The sequence below is a fragment of the Macrobrachium nipponense genome, chromosome 30 (assembly GCF_015104395.2).
Source record: "Macrobrachium nipponense isolate FS-2020 chromosome 30, ASM1510439v2, whole genome shotgun sequence".
Lineage (NCBI taxonomy): Eukaryota > Metazoa > Arthropoda > Malacostraca > Decapoda > Palaemonidae > Macrobrachium > Macrobrachium nipponense.
The window spans coordinates 7,186,339-7,212,275 of NC_087218.1; the positions used below are offsets into that span (position 1 = coordinate 7,186,339).

General features: G+C 43.7%; 1 protein-coding gene across 6 annotated transcripts in view; it reads left to right on the top strand.

Moving 5' to 3' along the window:
* Nucleotides 1–25,937, top strand: part of LOC135202247 (putative protein-lysine deacylase ABHD14B) — a 47,355-nt gene continuing 21,418 nt past the window's right edge. For 2 of the 6 annotated variants that reach the window (XM_064231527.1, XM_064231522.1), the window contains exons 1-2: nucleotides 1–133; nucleotides 23,810–23,974. In XM_064231527.1, coding sequence (XP_064087597.1) covers nucleotides 23,810–23,974 — 165 coding nt within the window. In that variant the 5' untranslated portion in view covers nucleotides 1–133. Of the gene's footprint in view, nucleotides 134–247; nucleotides 398–23,736; nucleotides 23,772–23,807; nucleotides 23,975–25,937 lie in introns of those variants that run through there. The other 4 variants (XM_064231523.1, XM_064231524.1, XM_064231525.1 and 1 more) reach the window with 4 other exon arrangements.

Here is a 25,937-nt window from a genome sequence, read left to right on the forward strand (position 1 = left end):
CGTAGCCATTGGCACGTCACTTTGACATTTAGAAAGAAAACATTGTAATTTTGTAAACGTAATCGACCATCAGGCAAGCACAGACCTCGAGAGTTACGTGTCAAGAAATTTCAGTCAAATTGTACTTACAAAGGTTCGTATTTAAGTCTTCTCCTTTGAATTGATGTAACTGAATTAGGAATATAGTGATTTATTCATGGGTAACTTTAGTGGGTAGGGACAACTAGCTTAGTACCTAGAGGGCCTGATTTTGACGTTTGCTGCGTACCTCAGTGCCACCTTTAAGGGATAGGTTACGGGGGTATGCCAGCTTTAATTGAAAGTCCGTTGAACGAATTTATATTTCATTTTCGAATCTGCAAACCTAAATTAACACGGGTACCACGGGAAGGTCTAGGTGAGCTATATACATGAACCAAATATTTTTTTCGGGTACTTTAGCTAGCTACCTAGCTTATGTTTGAGGGGGCCACAAGGCTAGGTTAACTAGGTACCTCCGAACAGTAGCTACTACCTAGGTATAGCCTAGTAATTACGTTGTCTCTGATGTTTAGTGTTACTTGTCCCCCGCCCCTTCCACCTGGCCAGGTCAGGGCACGGCCGCCTTATTTACAACTCCTACCTACCTGGCCTAAGTTAGGCTTTATAGGTATACTTGTTACTTGGATAGATCTAGTATAGCTAGGTAGTAACCTCATACCTAACTCTGCGTCCGGTATTTCTTTGGAAATTACCTACACTTTCCTCTAGTAGCCTATTTGTGTTGCTTATTAAGAATTTAGGTAGATCTAGTGTACCTATCCGCGGCGGCCCAGAGTATGGCAGTTTGCAGTTTTTCTATGCAGTTTTACCTCCTGAGCAAGAATTTGAAGTAATATTTATTCGGACGACTCTAATTTACCTTTGAACTCTAAATCCTACGGTTTAAAGGGGATTCCCATTGGGAACCGGGGTTTTGGGGGGGACAAAACCCAAAACAACTCTATCCTACTGGTAAGGGGACCCCCAGTGGGAACCGGGGTTTTGGGGTGGGGAGAAACACTTGGGGGGGAGATTTTGCCGTGTTATTGTGGTATTTCCCACATTTATCACTTTTAAAAACACGAAATACAGGCGGAAATAAGAAATAACAAAACTAGCTATAGTGGAGCCGTTCCACATCCATATTTGTCTACTACCACAACAATGAATCCTACTACGCATGCGCTAATGCTACTGCGCATGCGCTAACTGTAAGGGAGCTTTTGGCCTAAACTCGGACTTCTTAGTGAGGAAAGAAATGGGGGTTTACGGGAGGGATATATGTATTTAGCCAAACACGTTACAGTATGACCCCTACATTGCTACCGGACTGAGTGAAGGATTGGGTGGTAACAGGGTTCCCAGATTTGGCAGTTTCTCGCCAAATTTGGCTTTTTTTCATAATTTGGTGGGTAAAAATTCACTTTGGCTGGTTAGTGGTATTTTGGTGGCTGGTTTTCAAACACTTTCTATTTGAGCTAAAACACTGATCCCACGTTTGAGGAATCTCTCCCCAGATTGGGAATTTTGAAGGTTTTCAGGAAAATCTGGGAATTTGAATAGGTTTTCAGTAAAAACTTGGTAACATTTAAGCAAAATATGTAGATGGAATTAAAATAACAATCACACACACACCAGATGACCACAAAACAGGCTGCCGGATTCTCAGGGAACGAGCCTCATTTCAAAATTTCAATTCATTCTCGTATTTTTTCCTGCATTCTTATATTAGTTTATATTATCTAACTAAAACTATGATGCCGCTATACAAGCATATATGATAAAAAATATGCATTTATAAAGATAGATATAACGCACATATATTTGCCGGTTATTTGGGTTGGTTTTGGATTACCATTTGGCGGGATTTTGGCTGGTTTCATGGTAGACTTTGGCTGGTTGGTAGTGGTGTCATCTGGGAACCCTGGCTGGAACCATACGTTGAGTTACATAAAAGCATTACCTATTTTGTTTATTAAACTGTTATGGTGAATTCTAGTGTTTATTCATTTTCATTTTTCCATAGTATTTGTATCATAACTGTTTGAAATATCCCCCACCTAATCATTTCACCATATATAACTTGAAATATTATGTTATAATTGAGGACAGACACCTAAAAATGCCTACGTGTTGATATAGAACTCAGTTTAGGACGTTTCGATACCTACCTACCTACCTACCTGTTACGTGAAATTGCACATTGCGTTGCATATTACATACACACTCCCTATATCATTTATACACAAGTCAATCCCTCCCCTTTCCAGTATTCACGACTGGCTCTTTACGTTACACCATTTACAATGCATTTCTCACCGATACCAATACCTATATTAAAGTTTGCCATTATTATTATAAAACCTACATTTCAATATATTTTTAAATATATAGTTTGCCATTATTCTTATAAAACCTACATTTCAATATATTCCATTATACACTTTTACAGACATTACAATTTACACCTCCCTTCCAGTTTCCTTACTATTACGCAGTTATGTATGGTTACTTTTACATTTTACAACACTTCCACACCCATCAAAGTTAGGTTCATATGTCATTTTACCTACTGGGGGCCAAATCCCATCCCCCGGTTAGGCAACATACCCTTAGGTTTAGTTTGTTATATGTTGGTTTACCTACTAGTTTTACTTCCTTGAAGGGGGTTACCCGGTTAGGCTAGGTTGGTTAGTTCTTCAAGGGTGGATACCGGGGGGGGGGGGGGGGGGGGGGGGGGGGGGGGGGTGGGGGGGGGGGTGGGGGGGGGGGGGGGGTTACATTCCCTACTTGGTTACCTACTAGGTTAGGTTTGGTTAGGTTACATTCCTTACTAGGTTAGGGTTAGGCCTTTAAGGGGGGGTACAGGGGTGAAGCCCCCATGGTCAGGCAAGTATCCTACTAGGTTAGGTTCAGGGTTAGGTTGTTTAGGTTACATTCCTTACTAGGTTACGTTAGCCTGCTCAAGGGGGGGGGTACGGGGGGGCGAAACCCACCTGTCAGGGGGCGTAAAGCCCTCACCTAATAGGTTTCGGTTAGGTTAAGGTTTGGTTAGGTTACATTCCTTACTAGGTTACGGTTAGGACTTAGGTTAGTTCCCTACTAGGTTAAGTTAGGTACCGTTCAGTCTAGGTTAGTTAGGCCTTTAAGGGGGGGTTACGGGGGGGCGAAGCCCCCCTTGGTCAGGCAATGTTCCCTACTAGGCGTTAGGTTGGTTAGGTTACGTTCCTTACTAGGTTAGGTTAGGCCTTTAAGGGGGGGCTACGGGTGGGGCGGGGGGTGCCCCCCTGGTCAAAAGGCAATATTCTCCTACCTAGGTAGGTTAGGTTCGGTTGGTTAGGTTAATTCCCTTAATAGGTTCGGTTAGCCTTTAAGGGGGGGTACGGTTGGGGGCGAAGGCTTCCCCTGGTTCAGGACCATTATTACCCTTACCTTAGTGCTTAGGTTTAAGGTTAAGGTTGGTTTAAGGGGGGGTTAAATTCCTTACTAGGTTAAGGTTAGGCCCCTTAAGGGGGGGCGAAGCCCCCCTGGTCAGGCAATATTCCCTACTAGGTTAGGTTTAGATTAGGTTGGTTAGGTTACATTCCCATTACTTTAGGTTCAGGTTAGGCCTTTAAGGGGGGGTGGGTACGGGGGCCGGCGAAGGGCCTTTCCCTGGCAGGCAATATTCCCTACTAGGTTGGAGGGTTTAAGGGGGGTTAGGGGGGCGTTGGTTAGGTTACCCAATTCCTTACTAGGTTAGGTTAGGCCTTTAAGGGGGGGCGAAAGCCCCCAGAGGTTCCCGGCAATTATTCCATACTAGGTTAGGTTAGGTTAGGTTCTACTAGGTACGGGGTTAGGCCTTTAAGTACCCGTTGGGGCCGGAGCCCCCTGGTCAGGCATGTTCCCTACCCTAGGTAGGTAGGTTAGGTTGGTTTAAGGTATTACCTTTACTAGTTAGGTTAGGCCTTTAAGGGGGGGTTACGGGGGGGGCGAAAGCCCCCCTGGTCATTGGCAAATTCCTCTAGGTTAGGGTTGGTTCAGGTTACATCCTACTAGGTTAGGTTAGGCCTTTAAGGGGGGGTAGGACGGGGGGGTTGAAAGCCCCCTGGTCAGGGCAATATTCCCTACTAGGTTTAGGTTAGGGTTAGGTTGGTTAGGTTCCTTCATTACTAGGTTAGGTTAGCCTTTAAGGGGGGGTACGGGGGGCGAAGCCCCCCCTGGTCAGGAAATATTCCCTACTAGGAGTTTTAGAGGTTCGGTTGGTTAGGTTTACTTCCTTACTAGGTTATAGGTTTAAGGTTTAAGGGGGGTACGGGGGGGCGAAAAGCCCCCAGGTAGGCAAATATTCCCTACTAGGTTGGAGGTTGGTTTTAGGTTTACATTCCCTTTACTAGGTTAGTTTAGGCCTTTAAGGGGGGTTAATTCCCTAAAACCCAGGAGGTTAGGCTATTCCCTATAGGTTCAGGTTGGGGGGTTACGGGGGGGTTACAATTCCCTACTAGGGTTCGGTTAGGCCAGTACCTATTAGGTTAGGTTAAGGGCTAACCCCCCGGGTTCCCTTACCCTAGGTTAGGTTAGGTTTTTAAGGGGGGGTTACGGTGGGGGCCTTAACCCCCCTGGTTTCAGGCCAATTGTTCCCTACTAGGTTTAGGTTAGTTTACGTTCCTTACTGGTTGGTTAGGCCTTTAAGGGGGGGTACGGGGGGGAAAGGGGGCCCCCGAAGGCCAATGGTTCCCACTAGGAGTGAGGTTAGGTTGGTTAGGTTACATTCCTTACTAGGTTACGTTTAGGCCTAATATTTCCCTACTAGTTTAGGTTAGGTTACGTTCCTTACTAGGTTAGGTTAGGCCTTTAAGGGGGGGTAACGGGGGGGGGTCCGAAGCCCCCCTGGTCAGGCAATGTTCCCTACATTGGTTAGGTTAGGTTATTTTTTGGTTTACCCATTTTACCTTTAAGGGGGGTTACGGGGGGGTTAAGGCCCCCTAGTTTATTTCCCTACTAGGGTTAGTTTTGGTTACTTCCTTACTAGGTTACGTTATGCCTAGGGGGTTAATTTTTCGGAAGGTGGTTTTCGGGGCCACTATTTTCCCTACTAGGTTAGGTTAGTGGGTTTACAATTTTCCTTTACTAGGTTAGGTTAGGCCCTTAAGGGGGGGTTACGGGGGGGGGCGAAGCCCCCTGTCGAGGCAATATTTCCCTTCTACTAGGTTAGGTTTATTGTTACGTTCCTTACTAGGGTTAGGTTAGGCCTTTAAGGGGGGGTTAGGGGGGGCGAAGCCCCCCTGGTCAGTCAATATTCCCTCTAGGTGGTTAGGTTAACTTCCTTTACTTAGGTTTAGGTTAGGCCAATTTTAGGGGGGTTACGGGGGGGGGCCGAAGGCCCCCCCTGGGTCCAGGCAATTATCCCTCTAGGTTAGGTTAGGTTAGGTTGGTTAGGTTACATTTCCCTTACTAGGTTACGGTTAGGCCTAGTATTTCCCTACTAGGCCATTTAAGGGGGGGGTTAGGCCTTTAAGGGGGGTTCGTGGGGCGAAGCCCCCTGGTCAGGCAATATTCCCTACTAGGTTAGGTTACATTCCTTACTAGGTTAAGTTAGGCCTTTAAGGGGGGGTACTGGGGGCAAAGCCCCCCTGGTCAGGCAACATTGCCTACTAGGTTAAGTTCCCTACTAGGTAAGGTTACATCCCCTGCTAGGTTAGGTTATGTTAGGTTGGTTTGGTTCTTTAAGGGGGGTTACAGCAGGCCCAACCCCACCCCATGGTCAGGCAACTCCCTACAAGTTTAATTAGTTTTGTTATATGCTAACCTATGTTTAATTTGGTCTTTTGTATTTATTAAAACAACTATAGGCCCTATTACACATTTACCACCCAGGACTTAAATCCCACCCCCTCCTGGGCCCGTTATATATGGATTTGTATTATTTCATATTTGAACCCATCCCACATTTTACATTTAGTTCCTTAACTACCCCATTTACTTTTATTACCCTTAACATTGCCAACTTATCTTGTTAAGTGCTTGTTCATTTACCTCAGCCCCACCCTGCCTCAACCAATAGCATCAAAGCATTTTTACTACTCCACCCCACCTCTCCTACCCTGTTTTCTACGGTCTGGCCTCCTGCCACCTCCTAACTGTAGAACTCCAACACTGTTGAATCTGCCGCCATGACATCCACTGCTGCATCTACTTCACGCTCGCCCCAGCCCCTCACCAGGAACTCTTTGCCAACTTCATGTAACAATTGTTACATGAGTTACAAAGATTTTTCTGCCCTTTACTCAGGTAATTATGATCGACTAATCGGTTTTTGCCAGGACCACGGCCTCCTGAGAAAGCAGGTCTTTTGCCCCCATTCAGTCAACTCCAAGATACGGGAGGAGAATGTATAACTTCGTCGGGTACTTGGCTGTTTCTTATTTCAAGCTGCATTTTGAGGAACCCAAGACCCGCCTCCACGCATTCTTAAAAGCAGCTGCTGCTTTGTACCCTCCACCCCTTTAAGGTAAGGTCCAAACATTATCTTAATTATTATGTTTTAGGAAAGTGAGTGTTAGGCTTTCGCCGAAAGTTGCGCCAAGGTATGTTACTATTCAGTGGGGTGCTGCTAAGACAACTCGTACCTTCCACCTTACCCCTTCCCCCCCCCCCCCCCACCCCCCCCCCCCCCCCCTGTGCGTTACCCCCGCTTCCCCCCCCCCCCCTTAGTGAACATATGGCTCCGTGTGGTTGGGGAATTTAAACATGGCGGCTGTGTTTACATCTCCTTCACCGTAACGAATACTTGGTACCTTCCTGTAGGACCGTTCTTCGGTGACTTAGACTATGGCAATTGACATTTTCTATGTTATTTTAGTTGCTTTACAAGGGTTGTAAGGAATATTTTTTTCGTTTGGTTGGAACTAAACTTTAATATACCTTTGAGTTTGGTGCGGCTATTATGTAACTTTCAAAGGTCAATTACTGCTTAGTTACAGCCGGCCGAATGGATATTACTTTTAAATCTTGTACAGTAATTCAAATAACATAGGAATCAGTCAATTGCCATAGTCTAAGCCACCGCGGATTGCTTCTGTAGAAATACCAGAATTTTACCATTATTTTTGGGGGGTTGACTGTAATTAACCTCCAGGGGCTGTTGTATTTGCAAGAACGTTCCTTGCAGTCTGTGCAGAGTTATTGCCATGAATTACCGTTACTTGTTGGCGGCTTATCCAGGTCTTGCAGGACCTATATCAAATTAACAGTTTATTCCTTCAGTTGTATTTAATCATACTTTATATTCCACATTTGCTGTTTGCTATTCCATATCAGCATCGATTAGACAAAAAGTTTTTAAGTGAGGTTCGGTAGGTAAGGTCTGGTGAGGTCAGGACCTGGCGTTGTAGGAAAGGTTAGGTTTGTGTATGTTTGCGGAACCTGTCCTGTCATTATACACTCACCCCATTTTTTCCAGCTGCTACTTGTACTTCAGCAGCATTTAAGTTTTTTTTTCTTCTTTTTTTTTTTTTTTTTACCAAGAAGTTTGTGTGTTTGTGTTTTTGTAGGCTATGCAGACTGTGTGTGTAGTTTCCTCTAGCATGTTGCATCCAACAATTGTGAATTGGGGAAACCACTGTTGAGAGTTTATATATTTTTATTTTTTCGATAGAAACGGATGCTGCATTTTGAGTTTTTAATATTTACTGATGTCATTTCTGTATTGTTATTTCTCTTTAACCCATCCTTTAATAACTTGTATAAACCTATCAACACTTCATTGCAAATACATCATATCGCTTAATTACAGATATTGGTATGAAGCAAAGCAGAAGTTATAACTTTTGCTTGCATACTTCTTCCTAGCAGGCTAACTAAATAAGTTCATTCCCTGAGCTAATTATGGTTTGATGCTAGGCTTGTGACTAGAAGTAGGACTAGCTTAGAAAATTGGGACTTGAAGTTAAATTGTTTCTTGTATCTTCTCATTTGTTAGATGTCACAAGCGAGCTGACAGCTAAGTTGTTGTGTTATTTATTTATCTTGAAAAATAATTGTCACTACTCTATCCCACACTAATGGCTATGTTTCTCATAGGTTAGAAACCTATAGCAAATTATCTACAGTCAGACACTGTGGCTACTGATTAACTCTCATTATACATAGTAATATACCATACACTGTTGAACTTATGTATATGGTAGTTAAAGAAACTCCATTATTGTTAACAAACACACTTTGGTGAAGATAATGGTTAGCTACAGTGCCACTGAACGGTGTAAAATACACCACCAAAAAATCTGAGTTATAGTTAAGATATGCAAAATATGCAATTTTATTTTTAACTTTTTCAGTGTCATTAAGTATTTTAATTTTGAGCTTGCAACATCTATCAAATGAAAAGATAATACAATAAATACTTTAACATTGATCAGTTTTGATATTCATTAGGGCAGTAGACAAGATTGTCATTAACAAAATAACAATTACAGGTATAAAGGAAAATCCAAACATTTTAATTATGACAACTCAACCAGAAGTGTGTGCCAGTGTCCATTTCATTAACATTCATGCATCACTGGGCTGGTAGATGTCAGTGGATAAATAAAACAGTTGAGTTATGAAACTTGCAATAGATAGATATCCAGAACTGCTTAAGTGGAAATGTATTTTCCCACCCAGACATCAAAATTGTGACAGATATCGAGAACTGCATAACTTGAAATGTATTTTTCCACCCAGACATCAGAACTGTGACAGATATCCAGAACTGCATAACTGGAATTGTGAATTCTTTATGCAGTACGTTATAATTATGTATTAAGAAATTTGGTGATACAGGTACTCTTTAGCCAGGCTTAAAGTTAGTCATTGTTATGATATTATCAAATCAAGTGCCATACTTTATATGTATCAAAGTCTGCTTGCATTTATAGTTGTTAGCATCTTGGCATGGATGTACTATCTTTGTTTGAGAGGCATCACTATAAAGCAGACACTCGAGAAACTTGGAACTGTGATTTACCAATCCAGAACAATAGAGAAAATATTCAATCACTGTCTGGTGCTCAGAACTTCTTATGCAGTAGTATAGTAGTCCCATCATGTCTCCAGATTCATTTATCTACAGTTTACCTCAATTTCCTTGAATAACAAAATTGAAAAATCCAGAAACAGAGAACATTTTGTAAATTTCCATGTACCCAACAGTTTAGTACAGGATGTAAAATGTTGAAGACTGCCTGGTTATTTCTGGCTTAAGAATTTTTGTTTTCATTCTTCCAAATAAAGTTGCCACTAACTCTGTATGGGGTAACTGCTTACAGCAGGCCTAGCTTAATGCACTGCAGATGTTACTACACCAAAGAACTTTAGTGTTGTTTACAGTGTACTACTGAACAAGGGGACTGAATGAAAAAGTTAGTGCTAACTTCATATGAATGTGAATTAGAACAAAAGCCGGACAATTAGCACTAATAATATTAAATATAAAAAGAAATAAAGCTTTAGATTATTTTCTTATCTTCTTTAACATCATTATTTAAACAAGATAAATTTGACTACGTACTATAAATGTACAAACACTCAAAGAAATTTAAAATTTTAGAACAATTTTTATTATAATTTTGGTTTTCATAGTACGTATAGAAATTACAGTATACACTTTACATTTTCATACAATCCACTTACCTGTCAGATATATACATAGCTAAGACTCCGTCGTCCCCGACAGAAATTCAAATTTCGCGCCACTCGCTACAGGTAGGTCAGGTGATCTACCTGCCTTGCCCTGGGCGGCAGGACTCGGAACCATCCCCGTTTTTCTATCATATTTTCTCTGTCGCCGGTGGTATCAACATTGTTGCTATTACCTCCTGACTTAGATTCATATTTCATCCTTTGATCATCGTTTCTCGGCTTTTTGGTGACGTATCTGGATCGTGTTTTTGGCATTCGCTACTGTGGACTGTTTTTGGAATAACTCTTTTGGATTTTTCTCAGTATGTCTGATTCAAATGTGAGTGTGAGAATGTGTGTGAATGTAGGCTGCAGGGTGAGGATACCGAAAGCTTCGGTTGATCCTCACACTGTATGCCGTAAATGTAGGGGGTTTCAGTGTTCTGCTAATAATACTTGTAAGGAATGCGAGGGATTAAATGCAGAAGAGTGGAAGACTTTGACTTCTTATTTGAAGAAGTTAGAGAGGGATAGGGTTAGACGTCTGAAAGGTGATTGTGAGTTCAAGGCCTATTGAGCCTTTCACGGATAATTCTAATCCTATGATTTAGATTCTTCCTATGTATCTCATTCTCAGAGTGCTCTTTTGGATTCGGCCTCGGAAATCGCCATCTGAAAGCTACAATTAGAGACATGAAGTCCAAGATGACTGACTTCCAAGGTAAGGCTAGTGAAAGTGAGCATTACAGTGAAGTGAGTTCTCCCAGTGTTGTGGGGGAGGGGCGTTTGATCGTCCCTGCGACGCTCCCAGGCCTAGACCTCTTCCAAGCTCCCATGCCCAGAGGAGAAGGAAAGTCGAAAGCCTTAAGAGGTCGTGGGGAATCCCCTAACGGTCAGACGTCCCTTCGCTAGCTCTGCTTCGTGGCAGGCGGCTCAAGGGCGCTATAGGAAAAGCGTCCTTCGTGAGTGTTTCTCGTCCTCTCCCTCTCCCTCACCTAAACGAGGGTGGAAGGAGTCGAACTTGTCGAGACCGCTGAAGCGTCATATGAAAGAACCTGAAATAGATTCGAGCCAGAGCGCTTCTCAGATGACGCTCCCTCTTCTATTAAGAAAGCAAAGGTGGCGTCAGCGTCACCTGACGAGTACGCAGAAGTACCCTTTCCTTCTTCTCCCCCGAGTGATGACGAAAGGCGTCATGCAGTGGACGTGGGAGAAGCGTCAAGGAGGATAATTATGGCAGTTCAAGAGCAACTGTCCTCTCTAGTGGGAGTTTTAGCGCCTCGTAGGAAGGACGTGGCGCTTCCAATTAAGAAGTCTCGTCCTCTCTCACCTGCTAAACGAGAAGCGTCATGCAGACGTGAAGCTGCTAAACGTCTTACAGAAGCTTCGGGTTCGAGAACGAGAACGGTGGCTTACGAAAGTTTCGTAACGCCAGAGAGACGTAAGACGTCTTTTAGACATGAAGCGTCATTGAAAACGGATCATAGACGTGACGCTCCGACCAATATTGTGACGCCAAGTAGGACGCCTTTGGAGAGCGGAGCGTCTTCCAGGCGCGAAGCGTCATCAAGACGTCAGCAGACAAGTAAGCGAGAGACGTCAGCCAGGACGCTTGGCGAACGGGAAGCGTCATTCAAGCGGGAAGCGTCTTCTAATTTTCAAGAGAAGCCTGCCTTGGAGCTGTGGCGCCGTTACCAAGATTATTAAAGCGGGAAAGAGGAAAGATTATCATTCCCTTAGCCCCTCTCCTATTAGGAGTTTGTCTCCTCCAGAAGAGGAACGTACGGAAAGGAGAGCGGAGACTCATGTAGATCCCGAGTTGGAAACTCGGATGATGATTATCAGGGAAGAGAAGGACTGTCGAACTATAAGGTTTTGACTACCTAGCTTCTTGAGGAGTATGGAGACGAGTTGACTCCTGCCGCTCCATCCTTCTCCGCGCGCAATCTTCGGGTTTTCTTTTTCGAGGTGCTAAGAACGAAGAAGCCTTCGTCTTTTCTCAAAATGAAGCCCACCATTTCGATGAAGAGGGCCTTACAATCCTTAGACTCATGGATGAAGTCTAAGAAAGACTTAGTGAGAACAGTCTTCTGCATGCCTCCAGCAAGATTAGCTGGGAAAAGAGGCATTTGGTATCAGACGGGAGAGAATATGGGTATTGCTCTCCCTTCTACATCGGAAGCAGATTTTTCTACCTTAGTTGACACTTCACGTCGACAAGGTCTCAATTCGGCACGAATTACGTGGGGAATTTCTGAACTGGACCATCTCCTCAAGGGACTCTTTCATGTATTGGAAGTCTTCAACTTCTTAGATTGGTCCCTTGGGGTGATGTCCAAGAAAGCCCATGATTCGGAAGGAATCGAACCTGAAGCCCTGTTATGCATATTGTCTTGTATTGACAAAGCGGTACAGGATGGCTCTTTTGAAATCTCATCATTATTTGGAGCAGGTCTTCTAAAGAAGAGGACTGTATATGGGGCCTTCTTAACCAAGGCAGTCTCACACGCTCAGAGGGCAGCTCTACTGTATTCGCCTCTATCTGACTTTTGTTCCCTTCTCAGTTAGTGAAGGACATAGCGCATTCTTTAACTGAGAAGGCGACTCAGGATCTTCTGACGCAGTCAGCAAGAAAGAAGAAACCTGTTTCTGCATCTGACAAGAAAGGACTAGTACATCTGTTCAGCCCTTTCGAGGTGGTCCGACCTCCAGACCTCCCGCAAGAAGGAAGGCTCCGGAGAAGAGAGGTAGGTCTGCCTTTCGTCCCTTTAAAAAGGGAAAATGAAGATTCTCTCCTCCAAGCACCAGTAGGTGCCAGGCTCCTGGGATTTGTGGAAGCCTGGACACTGATAAACGCAGACGCGTCTTCATTGCTATCATAAGGAAGGGATATCGTATCCTTTCCTGAACACTCCTCCCCTAACGTCAATACCAAGGGAACTATCAGCCAAGTACAAGGATCCTGTGCTGAGGGATACTCTTCGATCGATGTGGAACAAATGTGGGACAAGAGAGCGATAGAACTAGTACTGGATCAAAACTCCCCGGGGTTTTACAATCGCCTTTTTCTGGTTGCGAAAGCCTCGGGAGGGCTGGAGACCAAGTACTGGACGTCAGCTCTCTGAACAAATTTGTTCAGAAGGAGAAGTTCTCCATGGAGACTTCTGCTTCAGTCCTAGCGTCATTACGACAAGGAGATTGGATGGTGTCTCTAGATCTCCAGGACGCCTACTTTCACGTCCCGATCCACCCTTCATCGAAGAAGTACCTCCGTTTCATGACGGGGGGAAGGATCTTTCAGTTCAGAGCCTTGTGTTTCGGCCTGTCCACAGCTCCTCAGGTCTTCACAAGCCTGATGAAGAATGTGGCGAGGTTGGTTTCTTCACCTCAAAGGAGTAAATATCTCTCTGTATCTGGACGACTGGCCTCATCTAGGGCCAGATCAGAGAGACAGTGCTGGAGGACCTAAAGTTAACGCTAGATTTGATCAAAGCGTTGGGGATTGCTCGTGAACCTCGAGAAGTCTCAGCTGATCCCCAGACAGGACCTAGTCTATCTGGGGATTCGGATGGATTCTCGGGGTTTTCGAGTATTTCCTTCGCAAGAGAGAATCGCAAAAGGTTTGCGGATAGTCTCTCTCTTCTTAGGGAAGGAACATACTCGGCGAGGGAATGGTTGAGCCTTCTAGGGACCCTTTCCTCGCTAGAACAGTTCTTCCCACTAGGAAGACTGCATTTACGTCCGCTTCAATTCTTCCTCAAGTCTTGGAGCTGGAAAACCGGACAGCTTTCGGACGTTTTTCCCATTCCAGTGGAGATAAAATCGCACCTGGAGTGGTGGTTGCCCCCTCTGGAAGAGAACAAAGGGATCTCTCTAAAAACACAGAACCCAGACCTAGTGTTGGACTCCGACGCATCGGAGAAAGGTTGGGGAGTGACATTAGGCTCAGAAGAGGTGTCAGGCACCTGGGAACCAGCACAGGTGACTTGGCACATAAACTGCAAAGAGCTCTTCGCCGTGCATCTGGCTTTGAAGAGTCTAGAACCTCTGGTGTCGAACAAAGTAGTGCAAGTAAACGTGGACAACACCACCGCACTTGCCTACATTCGGAAACAGGGGGTACTCAACTCCTCGTTCCTTACGAACTGACGAGAGACCTATTGCTTTGGACGTCCCACAGGAACCTCTCCCTGCTGACAAGGTTCGTACAGGGAGTAAAGAATGTGAGGGCGGACAGACTCAGCAGGAGGAACCAGGTCCTTCATACAGAGTGGACCCTACACGAGGAAGTGTGTCTCGATCTCTGGTCTCTGTGGGGGACTCCTCATGTGGATCTCTTCGCAACATTCATTTCCAAAAGGCTGCCAGTCTTTTGCTCGGTCGTGGAAGATCCAAGAGCACTTATGGTAGACGCCTTCCTGCTAAATTGGTTCTCGAGTAGACGTATATGCTTTTCCCCCATTCAAAATCCTGGGATTAGTAATGAAAAAGTTTGTGGCGTCAAAGGAGACGAGGATGACGTTAATAGCCCCTTTTGGCCGGCCCAGGATTGGTTCACGGAGGTGGTAGAGTGGATCGTAGACTTTCCAAGATCCCTACCAAGAAGGACAGATCTTCTCAGACAACCACACTTCAAGATAAGGTACCATCAAAACCTCCCCGCTCTCGCTCTGACTGCCTTTCGACTATCGAAAGACTTGTCAGAGCGAGAGGCTTTTCTCGCGAAGTGGCAAGCGCGATCGCGAGAGCACGCAGAACCTCCACTACGAAAGTATACCATCGAAGTGGGAGGTGTTTAGAAGGTGGTGTAGATCCAAGAAGTTGTCCTCCACTACCTCTATAGCGGAAATTGCTGACTTCCTGCTATTCCTGAGAGAAAAATCTCATCTAGCGTATCCACAATAAAGGGATACAGAAGTATGCTCTCGGCTGTATTCAGGAATAGAGGATTGGATGGCAGATAATAAAGATCTCCACCGATTCTCATAAGGTCTTTTGAGACTTCAAAGTCGAAGGAACCAGTACCTCCGAACTGGAACCTAGACGTAGTCCTCAAGTTTCTGTCATCGGAAAGATTCGAACCTCCTCATCTGGCATCGTTTAGAGACATCACCAGAAAATGCCTATTCCTATTATCTTTAGCTACGGCAAAGAGAATTAGTGAATTACATGCTCTGCAGGATAAAGTCGGATTCAAGGGTAGACTCAGCTATTTGCTCGTTTAAGACCCTGTTTTTAGCTAAAAACGAGAATCCCACGAATCCCTGGCCTAAGTCATTCGAAGTCAAAGGCATGTCCAGTCTCGTAGGCAGAGAAGCAGAGAGGTCTCTATGCCCTGTTAGAGCTCTGAAGTTCTACCTTCAGAGAAAGCATCAGATGGGAGGCTCTAGACAAGGTCTTTGGTGCGCGGTAAAAGACCCCACAAGACTGATGTCCAAGAATGCGCTGGCATTCTTTGTAAGAAACGTCATTACAGACGCTCATAAGGTATGTCCTGACGAACAGTTACAACTATTGAGAGTAAAAGCTCATGAAGTGAGAGCTGTAGCGACGTCTCTCTCGTTTCATAAGAATATGTCGCTTAAAAAACATCATAGATACGACATTTTTGGAGATGCAACTCAGTATTTGCATCTCATTACTTGAAAGACGTTCGTTAGTTGTGACATATGAGAAGTGTTTTTCTCTAGGTCCTTTCGTATCGGCGGATACGATTCTGGGTACGGGAGCCGACACCAATCCTTAAATGTATATACTTTTCTTCTTTTTGGATATGGGTCTGGAGTCCTCTTCGAACAATGGAGGACTTGGTTTAGCACGGGCGGCCGTCTATGTTGTTCAGTAAGAGAATCTTGTCATATCCAATTAGATGAGTATAATTTTTTTTGAAAATTATGTATGTGTGCGTAGTGGTTTTGAGTTACGGTTGTTGTGACGAGTTCGGGGATAACTCGGAACAATCCTTAGTTCTAACATATGGTTAGGATCAGGTGGTCGGGATTGGTTGTGTGCTCCTTCATAAGGTGTATTGTCATATAAGTGGATCAGCACCCATTGACAAAGTCCTTTAGGCTCTGCCGAGTAAGCGGATAAGACCCCATCGGCAGACCCACAAGAACTCTTGGCCATAGATCATATATCTCGCTAAAGTTTCTTGAGTGATGCAGACTACTGGGCAAACACCCACGAAGTCTACCACCTATCAGGTAGGAACCAGGTTTTATTTATACCTACAACATATGTTGTTTACCTGTCTATTCCATATAGTAGCTGTCTCTTACCCTCCACCGAAGGGTGCCAATCAGCTATGTATATATCTGACAGGTAAGTGGATTGTATGAAAATGATATTGTTATTTATACAATAAAGTTTCATACATACTTACCTGGCAGATATATACAATTAAAGGCCCACCCAGCCTCCCCGCAGGAGACAGGTGGAGAGAGAAAATATGATAGAAACAGGGATGGTTCCTAGTCCTGCCGCCCAGGGCAGGCAGGTAGATCACCTGACCTACCTGTAGCGAGTGGCGCGAAATTTGAATTTCTGTCGGGGACGACGGAGTCTTAGCTATGTATATATCTGCCAGGTAAGTATGTATGAAACTTTATTGTATAATAACAATATCATGTTTTGGATGTAATTTATTGAAGTGAGGCTATACATTTAGAATTAGAATTCAAACAAAACAATTCTAGGCTATAATAGATATTCATTGAGGATTGTGCGCTCTGATTGTGCGCCAGTAAAAGATATCATTTATGACTTGCTAATACAGACAGCACTGAAGATTCTCTGGAACATCCCTTGGGTCTTCAGATCCATTGCCTTTTGTCTTTTGATTTTAATTTGTTCCCTCTGGCCCCTTCTCATGTAGCATTACAGTATAACCACTTACATATGTTTTACCTCGCTTCAGTGTTCATATACAGAAACAAATCCTTCAGAAGAACCCTGTGATGATCCAAAAATGTGACTTCAGTGAAGTCAGTGGTCTTGTTAACTTACCAGCACTTATGTCAGCTCAGTCCCATTCTCATTTTAACACTGCTCGCTATCAGAATTACTCTGGGTGTCAATGTCCCCTTATCACTTGTGATAAAATTGAGACACCAAATCAATCTCCAGTTTTGTTCAAGCTTCTGTTTGTATTCAGTTTTCCCACAAGGTGTGCTTCCCCTTATCACAGTATGTTACTATATTTGCTCTATATTTGTGCTATTAATAAACATTACCTTAATATAATTCATCTAGCCCTAAATCCCCAAAAACCGCACCAAAATTTACCACATTGGCAACCCTGTTACCTCCTATTCTGTCCGCCAGTGGCAACACTGTCGTTGACAGATACGAAAACCTTCCCTCAAATCAGTTGTTAACGAGCGCCCGTGTTGTTTACATCACGGCCGCTCTTTATAAATTTCCTTAAACATTTTTGTGCCTTTAAAGCTTTCATTATTTGTTAAATGAAACTTTATATGAATTACCACTCACGCATTACATCACGAAATAGTGAATTAACTTTGATTTCTGTTGTGGTTCTTATCTTAAATTACGAACTTTTGCGCGACCCGGAACTACTGACCTGTCCAATTCTACAATGGATTACCAAGAAATTACGATGCTTCCTTCTGCCAGCAACATCAGGAACTGCCCGGTTTGTGGGACAAGGATGAGTAGCAGGGAGTATGAACCCCATGACATTTGTAGTTCTTGTCGTGGACAGGTTTGTGACTTGACTTCTCGTTGTGACGTATGTAAGCCCTGGTCTGACGAGGATATGACTGCTTATATGAAACGCCAAACAATCTTTCAGCGTAAAAGATCGGTTAAGGAGAAAAGAAATCGATTGCTAAAACTGTATCTAACGAATTCTTTGACTTGGGCGCTCATGATTCTGGCTCTTCGGTTTCGGTATCGTACGACTCCGATTCCGAATTAATTGATGCTTTGCCCCCTGTACAACCGGTAATTAGTGAAGTTAGTTCTGATGTAGATTCGAAGATTTTGGCAATGGAAACTACCTGGAAACAGAATTTTAAGAAATTACAGCTTAGTCTAGATAGAGATATTTCTGCTAAGTTTAACAATCTGTCAGAGAATTTCAAGAAGCCTTTACTAGAATGTCTAACACACTTTTAGATTCATTTTCAGCTCCTCGTCAGGTACCTGTCGACAGCACCATGGGTAACGGTGCGACAGATACCCCGGCTTGTGAACCCGTCGTGGCGAAGGCCTAGGGGGGATCCGGTCCGGGCAGGTGCCTAACGAATCTTTACCCAACGTGTCCCCTGTTAGTCCCCGTAACAGTGCCAAAGGGCGCTTATTTAGGAGAAGGGGGGAGGGATATAGTGTCAGACCTAAGATAGCTAGTCGTCAGGATTTTACTTCAGAGGAAGTTTCTAAGTTAGGATCTGACGATGATGATGATGATGACGCGGATTCGTGTGATATTGATGTTTCCTCGAATGGATGTCATGATGTAGAATTCAAGAAACTTTTTGATTTAATTTTGAGTTTTCTTCCTCAGGCGAGGCCTAAAGAGCAGAAGCAGCCTCCGCCTCGTTGTATTACAGAAGGGATTTTTCTTGACGGTCCTTCCCGGTCACGGGAATTTTTACGTTTTCCCTTTTGCCCAGAGGTTCGCGAGAGTGAGGACGGACGTTGCCGCTAAACTTTCGAAGGTGATCGGGGAAGGGAAGAGGAAGCTCTCTTCTCTTCTACGACACCGGAGAGGAGTTTGTTTTACCAGGTGGCGGATGATTCTTCATTCTCTCGACCCCCAAGCCAAATCCTGATTTTGTCCGACTTTCAAGTCAACCCTTGCCTTCTAAGGCTTCGTCTCTGTCTCAATTGAAGATTTTATTGCTATGGAGGCTGTTATGAGCTCCTTACAAGAAGCTCAATCCTTCAATATGTGGGTCCTCGGAGGGCTTTTAATGTATATCAAGGACTCCGGGTTTGTTCCTCCTGATGCTCCTCTTTTTGAGAAATTCTGCTCATCCATTTCAATCGCTTCTGTACATCAGAACGAGCTTGCTGCTTCAATGCAGGCCTTTCTTGTTTCTCTAAGGCGTAACCTGTATTTGTCGCAGTTACCCTCCTCTGTATCGGAGATTCAGAGAACCCGTCTGTTGTCCTCTTCTCCTTTGGCAATTTCCTTTTCGATATTTCTGTGCTTTCTGAGGTTTTGAAGGAACATCAAGGTGATGCCTCTTCCCAAGCTCACTGGGCCTTATCAAGAGCTTTTTCCTCCCATTCCTTCAAGGAGTAAGCGTAAGTTTAGGACCAGATCTGTACCTTCTGCTCCAGCCCAACAACCTCCTTCTGGCTCTTTTTTCCAGAGTACATCTCAGGTTGCTGGTGCCTCTTCTTCATCCTCTGGTGCTCACCCTTTGAAACGCGGGAGAGGTTCTTGGCGTGGCTCCAAGGGCAGAGAAAGAGCTCAACCTCCAGGAGGACCTTCTTCTTCTTCTTCTTCTTCTTCCTTGTCTCTGCGTAAGAATTTTCGGAAGTAGGAGTCATCACCTCGCCTGGAGACCGCAGTAGGAGCTTGTCTCTCCCGCCATTGGTCAGCTTGGCAGGGGAGAGCGGTGGATGCTTGGGTGGTGGAGGTCCTGAAGGAAGGTTACGAGATCCCTTTTGTTTCCAGACCTCCACTTTCCAATCGTCCTCTCGAGTTCAGCAGTTATTCCCCTCACTCAATCAGGGGTCAAGCCTTGGAGAAGGAGCTTTCGGCCCTCTTGGAGAAGGATGCCATAGAGCGAGCTCCTCCTTCTCCCGGGTTTTACTCTCGGATGTTTGTAGTTCTAAAGGCCTCGGGTGCCTGGCGCCCCATCATAGATCTTTCGGTTTTGAACAAGTTCATTCTAAAGTCCAAGTTCAGGATGGAGATGGTGACGGTCCAGACTGTTCTTTCATCCGTCAGGAGGGGGGACTGGATGATTTCCATCGATCTGCAGGATGCTTATCTGCAAATCCCCATCCATCCAAGAAGCAGACCTTACCTTCGGTTTTTCACGGACTCGGGAGTTTTCCAGTTCAAGACCCTTTGTTTCGGCCTCACCACTGCTCCACAGGTCTTTTCTCGGGTGATGGCTCCTGTTTCAGCTATTCTGCATCAGTTAAATGTAAGGATGCTTCGGTATCTGGACGATTGGCTAGTCCAGGCCGAATCTCTAGAGAAATGTCTCCGGTCGAGGGAGATAGTTCTGTCTCTTTGTGTCGAGTTGGGCATTCGTGTCAACTTCGACAAGTCCAATCTAATCCCTTGCCAGATCATGACTTATCTGGGGATTGTTTTGAATTCCCAGATTTTGAGGGCTTCTCCCGCTCAGAAACGGATAGACAAGCTTCTGAGTCTGATCGAAGAATTTTTGTCCTCCGTATGCAGCCAGTTTCTCTTGGAGGTCTCTCCTGGGCCATTTGTCATCCCTCATCCAACTGGTTCCCGGAGGTCGTCTCAGAATGAGGTCCCTTCAGTCGACACTTCGCCAGTCATGGGATTTCGTGTCCGAGGACACGATAGTCGCCTCTTCTCCACAATGTCGGAAGGATCTCCGTTGGTGGATGCAAGTTCACCGCCTCAAGTCAGGGACATCTCTTCTTTCGGTTCCTCCGGACCTAATGTTTTGGTCAGACGCCTCGGATCAAGGTTGGGCGCACACCTGGGCTCCGAAGCCGCTTCGGGCCTTTGGTTAGAGGAGGAGAGGAGCATGTCAATAAATTGGAGGGAACTGAGGGCAGTGTACCTAGGCCTTCTTTCATTTCAGGAACAACTGTTGGAGTCGGTTTGTCGCGATCCTTTGTCGACAACACCACAGCAGTTCTCGTACTTGAGAAACCAAGGCGGCACACAGTCGGATCTTCTCACTCAAGAAGCCCGATCAATCCTGTGTTGGGCAGAAGACAGGGGGATTACGTTGGTCCCTCAGTTTATCCTGGGCCATCCACCAAACGTCTTAGCAAGGACGCTCCTTGTCGAGACCGAACGAAGTTCAAGGGTCGGAGTGGACACTTTGCCAGGAAGTCTTCGACAGCCTCAGGAAGAAATGGCCTGTCACAGTCGATCTGTTTGCCACCCCACTGAATTTTCGGTGCCAGATATTCTTCGCCCCTTACCAGACTCCTCAGAGTGCCGGGACAGACTCTCTTTTGCAGGACTGGGAGGGACTTCAAGCCTATGCTTTTCCTCCGTTCTCTCTGGTTGAGGTCAGTCCTCAACAAAGTGAGGGCAACCAAGCGTCTGGATCTCACCTTGATCGCCCCCACTTCTGGCCACAGAAGGAGGTGGTTTCCCGACCTTCTGGAAGCACTGGTGGAACCCCCCATTCGCCTGCCAGAGAGACCAGATCTTCTCAAACAACCCCATTTTCATCGGTTCCATCAGAGGCTCCACATGCTTCATCTTCATGCCTGGAGACTGTCAGGAGGTTCTCCAAGCACGAAGGGTTCTCCTCCAGAGTGGCGCGACAGTTGGCTCTTGCCAGGCGGCAATCAACCAGAGTAAATTATCAGGCTAAATGGTCGGTTTACAGGCGTTGGTGTAAGTCTCAAGGACATTCAATTTCTAGACCTTCCTTACCGAAAAGTAGCGGAGTTTTTAGTTCATTTACATCATGACAGGGCCCTGTCACCTTCGTGCATTAAGGGTTATAGGTCTATGCTTTCCTATGTTTTTAAGGCAAGCTTCCTGAGATCTCTTCATCTTATGTCATTAGAGATTTACTTCGATCTTTTTCCCTATCTCGACCCAGGCCGCAGTGTTCGCCTCCGACATGGGACGTTAACAAAGTCCTTCAAGCCTTAAGGTTCCCTCCGTTTGAGCCTCTGAATTCTGCCAAATTTAGGGACCTCTCTTCTAAGACACTCTTCCTTGTCTCACTGGCTACAGCCAAGAGGGTGGGTGAACTGCAAGCACTCTCTTTTCTGGTTGCCAGATCTGGACAAGACATGATTTGTCATACCTTCCTGAATTTGTCGCAAAGACTGAATCGTCTGATAATCCCATTCCAGGTCTTTCGTACTGAAGTCGCTGGTCGACTTTGTTGGTAATTTAAATGAGGAATTAGTTCTTTGCCCTGTTAGGGCGCTCTCATGTTATTTACGCGCACGAAGGACATTCAGGGTCGTCCCCGTCATCTGTTTGTTTCACCCCGAAATGTCAAGAGACCTATTTCAAAGAATGGTGTATCCTTTTTTCTCAGAGATCTTATCGTTAAAACTGGTGGTTCGGCTGCTGGGGAAGACCAGACGCCGAGAGCACACAGTATTAGAGCAGTTGCTACATCAGTAGCTTTTATGAAGAATGTCTCAGTCGCCAAGGTGCTTGAGGCGGCGACTTGGCGTTCTAATTCTGTTTTTGCCTCTTTTTACTTGAGGGATATTTCTCTAGTTCTAGGCGACCTTCGTTCTTTGGGCCCGTTGGTGATGGCAGGACAGGTCGTCAGACAGGAGAATTAGGTAGTCTTCCTGTTTTACGTTTGGTTGCTACCTGTATATTATTCATTAATTTTTTTGTTGTATATATTTTTTTTTGTTTTTGTATTATAACCCCATGGCAGTTTTTTTGACGTAGTTATAATGGGAATTAGGCAGTTTGGTATTTAGGTGTTTTTGATGACAAGGACTGACTGCTTGGCAACTCATGCTGCTTCCATTTTCAGTGTGAAATGGTTCCAGCCACTGGGTTGTCGGCACTGGCGACTACGCTTCTCCCAGAGTCGATGCTGACCTAGGACTAGCCACTGGTTCGCTTGTCCTGACGACTCCTGCTTCTTCCACTGTCCTGGACAGGGAATTAGTCGATGGATCGTCTGCTGTCATCTGGTGACTCGCTCACCATCTACTTTTTGTCTCACCTGTCTTCTCAAGAGTCAGACACTCCGTGGGAGATCAGGCGACATTTAGTAGCCCTGAGTTTCTTGTTGACGAAGTCGGTTGCGTTGATACACCCCGATGATCGTGTAACATGAGACCAGGTTGGACTGTCAGGCATTCGTCCTTCGGGACTGAATCGCCTTTTTGCTCCGCGCTCCTTTCTCTTGGCACCAGAAAGCTCGAGTTAGGAGTTGCTCATGAGCCGATTCGTTGCTGGCGACTTCGGGTTGCGTTGATACACCCCCAAGGTTTGCTTAGCTTTGAATCGCCCAGACAGTCCAGACACTCATCCTTTAGGGAAAGAATAGTGCTTGATAGTCTTCAGGGGTGCAGCCTTGCTGTCCGCAATTCGTCTGACTGGTCACCTGGTCGGTCACCTGACTTTAGTATCAGACGGACTGACTATGCACTTACTCCTTGTCCTGTGCTACCGCAGTTGGTGGCATTATGGTAGGAGACTTTGAGTTGTTAGTATCTTTGACCTTGGGTTGAGTTTTGACTGCCTATGATATATATTTTCTTTGTTTGTTTTCTCCTATTCTGTCCGAAGGGGAAATTGTATTCAGATTCCCTCCTCCTTTTCAATGTGGTTAATCGGGCTAGATGAATTATATTAAGGTAATGTTATTAATATGGAATTTTTATTCTAAAATTAATATTAATAATACTTACCTGTATAATTTATCTAGTCCCACCCAGCCTACCCCACCCCACGATCTGCCTATCACAACTGATTTGAGGGAAGGTTTTCGTATCTGTCACGACAGTGTTGCCCAACTGGCGGACAGAATAGGAGGTAACAGGGTGCCAATGTGGTAAATTTTGGTGCGGTTTTTGGGGATTTAGTGGCTAGATAAATTATACAGGTAAGTATTATTAATATTAATTTTAGAATAAAAATTCCATATCCATGTTTATATATTGATTACAACTGTGAAAAAAGAAATTATATTATTTATGTTGGATAGTTTATTTTACATGCAAGTAAGATTAGTATAGGAATGTCTTATGCTGTCATTGTTTTAATTGGTTTGCTTGTGATATCTGCATCATTAATGTAGAGATATTTGCAGTGTTCTAACTGAATTCAGCAGAACACATTATGTATCTCTGTAAGGTATACATATACAGCACTGAATTTGCATTTATTCCAGAGGTATGATTTTCCATGTACATAAACTTTCCTGTTAACAGATACTGACAAGCCTTGTAAACAGATTACAGCAAGAAGAACAGTCTTCCTTGCTATTAAACTTCATAATTTCAGATGGCACCCAGCTTAATGCTGAACAAAATACCAATGACCCCTTTTCGCGTCATGGTGGCTGTTTCTGGGGTCGCTGCCATTTGCCTTGTTATATCAGCCTTAAGTACCACTGGGACCAAGCCAAAATTAGGAGCAGTGTTTCAGCAGGTTGCAAAGACTGTCAAGGTTAGATTTTAATCCTTAAAAAGTCACGGGTTATTATTTAAGAACCTTTTTGTACCTTAAGTGTTAAGCATTTTTATCTGTGTGATATACACTTGCTTTGATTTTTTTTCATTTCTGTCCCTAGGGATCTTTCATTCTCTTAGAATACCTTTATATCTTACTATAATTTTGTTCATTGTAAAGTTTGTCCTTCATTTATCATTGGAACTGGAATTATTATATAAACAAAATTATCAGCTTTTTAAGATGGTTTGTCCATTTCAACCTTATTACCCTTCCATGCTCAACCTTATATTAAGGTAGTACTTGTCACATAATGTACCATCCCTGTGTATAACTTTACTAACTAGGTATTCTGAAGATATCTCAAGGTCAAAAAGGTAATGTACAAATAGTGCAGTGTTTGGTTGAAGTTAGAAAGCCAAATGTAACTGGTTTTCTTGAAGTATTTAACAACAAGAATAGCATTAAAAAAAGTAATATTTATGAAACATTAAAAATATGTAAAGTTTTATTAACATGTGAGCATTTGATATTAGGAATGGATTGGAAGGTGGAAGAATTGAACGTGAACTATTATGTTTAGTATTGAGAAAGAGAGAGTAAGAGTGTGACAGGGTTGAAGTCCATTTGTCAAGGCTCAGTTATCACATTGAGTGTGTTGCTGATGTTTCATCTTACTTGATATTCTTTAAAAAGTTTGTATGAATATGTTGCCATTTAAATGTTGCAGCAGTTGAATGAGTAAATGTTATTATACTCCATAGAAGAAGATTATCTATAAAAAAAAAGAAAGTGGTGGTAGAAAGCTGCTTTACTTCAATTATGTGTATCCTTGTACATCTGGCAAGTCATGCTGATCTTGAGTGTCATGTATCCACTGTAGTTCTATCTATTGTTGCTGTTGGCTGTCTCTGAGACTACTAGTACAAAAGGTAATGTACTGAACACACTAGGAACAATCTCCTGCAAAAGTTTCTTGTCTTTTATTTCTTTTCATTTTTATTCACTGTTGACCACAGTATCCATTGTCTTTGAATTAAAGTAATTAGATTGTTTTTTGTGCAGCTGTTTACTGGTGTATAATCATCATCTGTATTGTTTTGATGTAAGGATTGAGTTGTCATATGTGGTGTGACTTAAATCACACAAAGTACGCAGTAACTTTTGTCATAATGATGCCTTGAAAAGTTTCTAAATATGTACCAGCACCAACAATAAAGTTTGTCACACATAAATGTCATCATGCCATAAGTTGGAGTGTCTTTGTTTGAGGAGAAAGGGGAACAGGAATGCCCAAAGACTTTCTCATACTGAAATAGTTACAATACATATCTGAGAGCACAGTGATGGTTCCCATGATAATTTCTTGGAAAACAAGGAAATTCACTTTCATTATTGACTTGGCCTATGACAGACGTACTTAAGTATTAAAGAAAATCTTTGGGAAATTAGCAGTTTATTTACTGAACGAATGGCATTAAGTGTGTGAATTTAGTATGAATGGAATGGATGGTTTAAGTATAGTACAGTATTACTTTGATAAATGTTTGTGATTGCTTTTTGAAGGTAAATTATATTTGTAACTAAGCAAATGATTCAGCCAATATGAGATGCTTGAGCTTTTGTATTGGTATGTATATCAGAAGAGGGTGAATTACCTTGCTCATGATACACTGCCTTAAAGATGATAAATTAACTTTTTAAGATGGTAAGCAGTGGGTACCATGTTTTTTTAATAGTGGACCATACTCTCATCTTTGGTCTCTGATTTTATCAGGATGCTTGCATTTGTAATCTTCTATTAACATTTGGTTTTACCCATACCATTGTTTCTCTTTATTCGTTCATAGAGTTTGAACTTTCTATTGATCAGCTGTAGAATTTGGCATGTTTTTAATTTGTTCAGCTAGAGCATAATTTTAGACAAAGGTACCCACTTAGGGTATGTTAGTACAATACC